Here is a 5,096-nt window from a genome sequence, read left to right on the forward strand (position 1 = left end):
GGGGTTTGCTCTGTGTGCCTGGCAGGACTCGGTGACTTCAAAGGACGGTTCAAAAGAAACGACTTTGTAATCAAGGAAGCAAACTGTGTCGTGGGGCTGACTGGGAACAACGGTCCTTCATCCCAGGCTTCAGAACCTGCCTGGTCCCAGCAGTGCTTAAACCCTGGCTTAAAATGGAGGTGAGAGCAGCGCTGGGGAGGTCGGCTGGGCTGCGGGAGCTCCGGAGAGCTGTTTTCTTCCCCATCACGTCGTTGCTGCCCCTGGCTTGACTCTGCCCTTGTTTCAGTGTCCAGCTTGCTGAGGCTGCGGGACTGCATGTTTCGGGGTGTGGGCAAGCTGTTCCTGGCTGTGCCAGAGGCACAAACCTCCCGAGGTGGTAGGAGGGCGTTGAGCTGCCGGCGAGCCTGCGGGCGAGTGACTCGCCAAGCCTCAGCTTTGGCCCACAGAGTCGGTGGGAGCGAGCGAGGCCGGCACCACCGGCGCGCCGATGGATTGAGGTGCCCCACTTGGCCCCAGGGGCCCTGCGCTGGCCCGGGTACCTGTGGGCAAGTGACGGGTGGCATTTGCAGGCCACTGCCTGGTTGAGAGCTTCGATGAAGGCAGGAGATGTTAACTGACCCCTCGCTGCGTCGCTCCCCGAGCCTGGCTGGTTGGTGGCCACCACTGGAGCCCACTGGGAGTGTGGCCATGCCCTTGGCTTTGGTGGACGCTTCTCTGTCCCCGTCTGGGCTGTGCAGGTGGGCAGCAGCCTTCAGCTCGAGCCTTTCCCTTCATGAAAGCCGTGTCTGCGCCTGGCCAGTGGCCGGCCAGAGGGAGCTACTCGTGGACCCACGGGCAGACGTCGGGTTTGGTTTCTGTCCCACCCCTGACTCCATCCTGGGGGCTCGCCCCGGCCCTGCCCTGCCCGCGGAGGGTTGGGGGGAGATCCACGCTCTGCGCCTCCCACGGACACACCTCGGAGGTTTTCCTTGGGTCTCTGCTGGTCTTGTCAGATGCTGATGGATCCTCTTCTGCTTCCCAGGGACAAACCTCGGCTATGCCAGCGCTTGGGCTGGGGCCGCTGCCAGCCGCGGGAGCTGTGCTCGCTCCCCGAGGCTCTGCCCTGGGGCCCCACGGGGGCTCAGTGCCCGGCAGGACGCGGCACAGGGGCTTGTGCTGAGCCTTGCAGTCAGATCCATCCTTGGATTTTTTCAGCAGAGCTGTTGCAGACACAGGGCTGGCTCCTGCTGCCCCTTTTGACTTTCTTGACACAATGGGGGATGCTCCATCAGCTCCCAGTGGGTGCACGCCCGCTTTGCAGCTTTCCTCCTCGGAGAAGGTGGCTTCTGCTACTTCCCAGGGGCAAATGTCAGATTTCCTGCTCTCCGTGATCTCAGATTTCTTAGACGGCTCTTTCCCTGTTGCAGCTTTCAGGGAGAGCTCCTCCATGCCTAGGCTCTCCCGGGGGCAGATGGCCTTGTGCTCACTGCTCCCCCTCTCCAGTGGGTTGGAGGTGCCCAGTTTATTTGGTGGGAGGCTCGCCTTGCCCACGTCAGCTCCTTTTTCTGGAAGAGGTGCATCCACTTCCCAGGGGCAGGTTTCTGCTTTATCATTGGACTCGACATGCTGAGCCTCCCAAGGACAGACCTCTGCCTTCAGGCTCTCCGCGCTCTGGGATTTGCTCGAAGGTGATTTGGGCAGCGCTGGGCTCCCAGAACGGGGCTTTTCTGGGGGCTGCTCCATGCCCAGGCTCTCCCGGGGACAGACGCACTCATGCTCTCTGCTAGCTTTCCCCTTCTTTCCAGTCATGCTGTCTACAATCTTTTTACGGAGTCCTTGACCTATAGAAGGGCTTTTGCTCACATTGGATGAAGCATCTTTGTCCTGTCTTGATTTCTCTGTAGTTGATGGTGAAGCAGCCGCCTCCCAGGGGCAGATTTCTGCTTTATCGGTGGTTTCAAGTTCCCAAGGACAGACCTCTGCCTTCAGGCTCTCTGTGCTCTGGGATTTACTCGAAGGTGATTGGGGCAGCGCTGGGCTCCCAGAACGGGGCTTTTCTGGGGGCAGCTCCATGCCCAGGCTCTCCCGGGGACAGACGGACTCATGGTCTCTGCTTGATGATTTCTTCTTTCCAGACATGCCTTCTACAATTATTTTGCGGAGACCTTGACTTACAGAGGGGCTTGTGCTCGCTATGGACAGAGCATCTTTGTCCTGTCTTGATTTCTCTGTAGTTGATGGTGAAGCAGCCACCTCCCAGGGGCAGATTTCTGCTTTGTTAGTGGATTCCAGCTCCTGAGCCTCCCAAGGACAGACCTCTGCCTTCAGGCTCTCTGCGCTCTGGGATTTACTTGAAGGTGATTTGGGCAGCGCTGGGCTCCCAGTGTGGGGTTTTTCTGGGGGCAGCTCCATGCCCAGGCTCTCCCAGGGACAAACAGCCTCTCTCTCGCTGCTGCCCTTCTCCGGAGATCTCACCGGGCTGGCTAACGCTGCCTGGCGAGTGATGCGCTTGTCCCCCTTGGAACCCCCCCCAGGACCCTGCTTGGCCCTTTGCTGTTCAGGGGGAGTTGCAGCCGCCTCCCAGGGGCAGATTTCTGCTTTATCCTTAGTGGATTCCAGCTCCTGAGCCTCCCAAGGACAGACCTCTGCCTTCAGGCTCTCTGTGCTCTGGGATTTACTTGAAGGTGATTTGGGCAGCGCTGGGCTCCCAGAACGGGGCTTTTCTGGGGGCAGCTCCATGCCCAGGCTCTCCCGGGGATGGACGTTGACCTTCGCTCTCCCCTTGCTCTCCCATTTCTTGACAGTGGCTTTCAGCAGGTCCAGGCTCCTCGTGCTGTACCCTGTGGCGGAGCCTTCCACATCCGTGCTCTCCCAGGGACAGATGGACTCACGGTCTCTGCTTGCTTTCTCCTTCTTTCCAGTCATGGTCTCTACAATCTTTTTGCAGAGACCTTGACTTGTAGAGGGGCTTTTGCTCACATTGGCTGAAGCATCTTTGTCCTCTCTTGACTTTTCTGTAGTTGATGGTGAAGCAGCCGCCTCCCAGGGGCAGATTTCTGCTTTATCCTTAGCGGCTTCCAGCTCCTGAGCCTCCCAAGGACAGACCTCGGCCTTCAGGCTCTCCGCGCTCTGGGATTTACTCGAAGGTGATTTGGGCAGCGCTGGGCTCCCAGTGTGGGGTTTTTCTGGGGGCAGCTCCATGCCCAGGCTCTCCCGGGTACAGACGCACTCATGGTCTCTGCTTGATGATTTCTTCTTTCCAGATGTGCTGTCTACAATCCTTTTGCAGAGATCTCGACTTGTAGAGGGGCTTTTGCTCACATTGGCTGAAGCATCTTTGTCCTGTCTTGATTTCTCTGTAGTTGATGGTGAAGCAGCCGCCTCCCAGGGGCAGATTTCTGCTTTATCGGTGGTTTCAAGCTCCCAAGGACAGACCTCTGCCTTCAGGCTCTCTGCGCTCTGGGATTTCTTCAAAGGTGATTTGGGCAGCGCTGGGCTCCCAGTGTGGGGTTTTTCTGGGGGCTGCTCCATGCCCAGGCTCTCCCAGGGACGTAGCTTTATGCTCTCCACATTCTTGGGTTTCTTGGCCTCAGCTTTTGAGCTCTCAGTGCTTTTCTCAATGAGCTTTTCAAAGATCCTGGTGTCCCTGTTCTCTGACTGACAGCCCCCCATCGCTGCCAGCTTTGCTTTCATATCGTCAGGTCCTCTGGATCCTGAAATCCCACATGTGTCCTGACTCAGTCTCTCCTTCCCTGAAGGAGTTGCAGGCTCTTCCCAGGGGCAGATTTCTGTTTTAGCAAGGGGCGCATGCCCCACTTCCCAGGGATAAATGTCGGCCTTTTTGCTATCGAGGGTTCCTCCTTGCTTGGGTGCTGCTGTGGGCAGAGCTGGGAGTTTTGCTGCGAGTCCCATGCTGGGCTGCTCCGCGCCCTCCCCAGGGCAGGGGGATCCCCTCTGGCTGCTCCCCTTGTCTGCAGCCGGAGCCGTCTCCCCTGTGCCCCCTGGGGCCGCTCTCTGCGGGGAAATCCTTTTCTTCACTTGGGAAATTTTACCATCATCTAATTTTCCTGCGTCAGGTAACGTTCCCCTTTCCCAAGGGCAGACTTGTGCATCGCTGTCAGCTCCTGCCGCTTCCCAGGGACAAACCGAAGCCCGTGGGCTCCTCCAGGTCACTTGTGACAGCTCAGAGCTTTTGGGAGCAGGTTTTGGAGGGGGTCCCTTGCTGCTGGCGCTGCCCCAGGGCTGGCCGGGTGCTTGCAGGCTGCTCCTGCTCTCCTGCGCTCTCAGCAAACCCACTGATTTTGGTCTGATGCTCTTGTCCCGCTTGAGCAGCTGCCTCTGCTCTCCCTCCTGCTTCTCTCGCTGGTGCTGAGCCCCCTCCGCGTCCCAGGGGCAGATTTCTGCTCTGAGGGTCCTTCCTCCTTCCCCAGTCTCCCATGGACAAACCTGAGCCCTCCTGCCCTCCACGCTTTCTGCTTTTTCCACAGCCCCTTGCAGCAGCTCTGGGGTTTTTGCTCGTGGTTTCTCCGCGCCCAGCTCTTCCCTGGGGTGACCAGGATCCCCCTCACTGCTGCCCTTCCCCGGGGCTCTGCCCGGCCCCCAGAGCTCACCCCCACTTTCCTCCCAGGGGCAGATTTCTATTTTAATGCCGGAACGTGCCTGGGTTTCCCCAGAACAGAGCTCTGCCTGTCTGCCTACCACCCTGCCGGCTTTCCCCGCTGCACCCGGGGCCGTCTCCACGCTCCAGCTTCTTGGGGAGACCCTCTCGGTGTCCCGGTTCTCCCCAGGACTGAGGGGCTCGGGCTGGCTGCCCCCCTTCTCCAGCGCCGTGGCCGGGCTCTCCTCGCCTGGTGGGACCCCGGTGTCCTCCCGGGAAGAAACAGCCCCTTGGCGCAGCAAGGCTCCTCTTCCTCCTGGGACACCCGGGGCTCCCCGGGGCCGAACCGCAGCCCCCGGTTTCTCGGTGGCCGCTCTCTGCACGCCGGTGGAGGACGGCTCGGGGCTGCCTGCAACGGGTTTGGCGTGTGGCTGCTGCACCTCGGCACCATCCTGGGGGCAGATGGACCTGCTAGCCCCATCGAGGCCTTCAGCTGGCCTGGCCACCTCTTCCTTCGGTG

General features: G+C 59.9%; 1 protein-coding gene across 1 annotated transcript; it reads right to left on the bottom strand.

Moving 5' to 3' along the window:
• Window positions 1-6: 6 nt before the first annotated feature.
• On the bottom strand, window positions 7-5,090 carry LOC113490762 (probable G-protein coupled receptor 179). Its single transcript, XM_026867332.1, has 2 exons — window positions 3,032-5,090; window positions 7-2,569 (listed from the first exon to the last, which is right to left on the bottom strand). Exons 1-2 carry the CDS (start codon window positions 3,889-3,891, stop codon window positions 817-819), a joined length of 2,613 nt encoding a protein of 870 aa, XP_026723133.1. The 5' UTR covers window positions 3,892-5,090; the 3' UTR covers window positions 7-816.
• Window positions 5,091-5,096: the final 6 nt, after the last annotated feature.

This window comes from Athene cunicularia, unplaced genomic scaffold, assembly GCF_003259725.1.
Source record: "Athene cunicularia isolate RWA unplaced genomic scaffold, athCun1 SCF_282, whole genome shotgun sequence".
NCBI classification, from domain to species: Eukaryota; Metazoa; Chordata; class Aves; order Strigiformes; family Strigidae; genus Athene; species Athene cunicularia.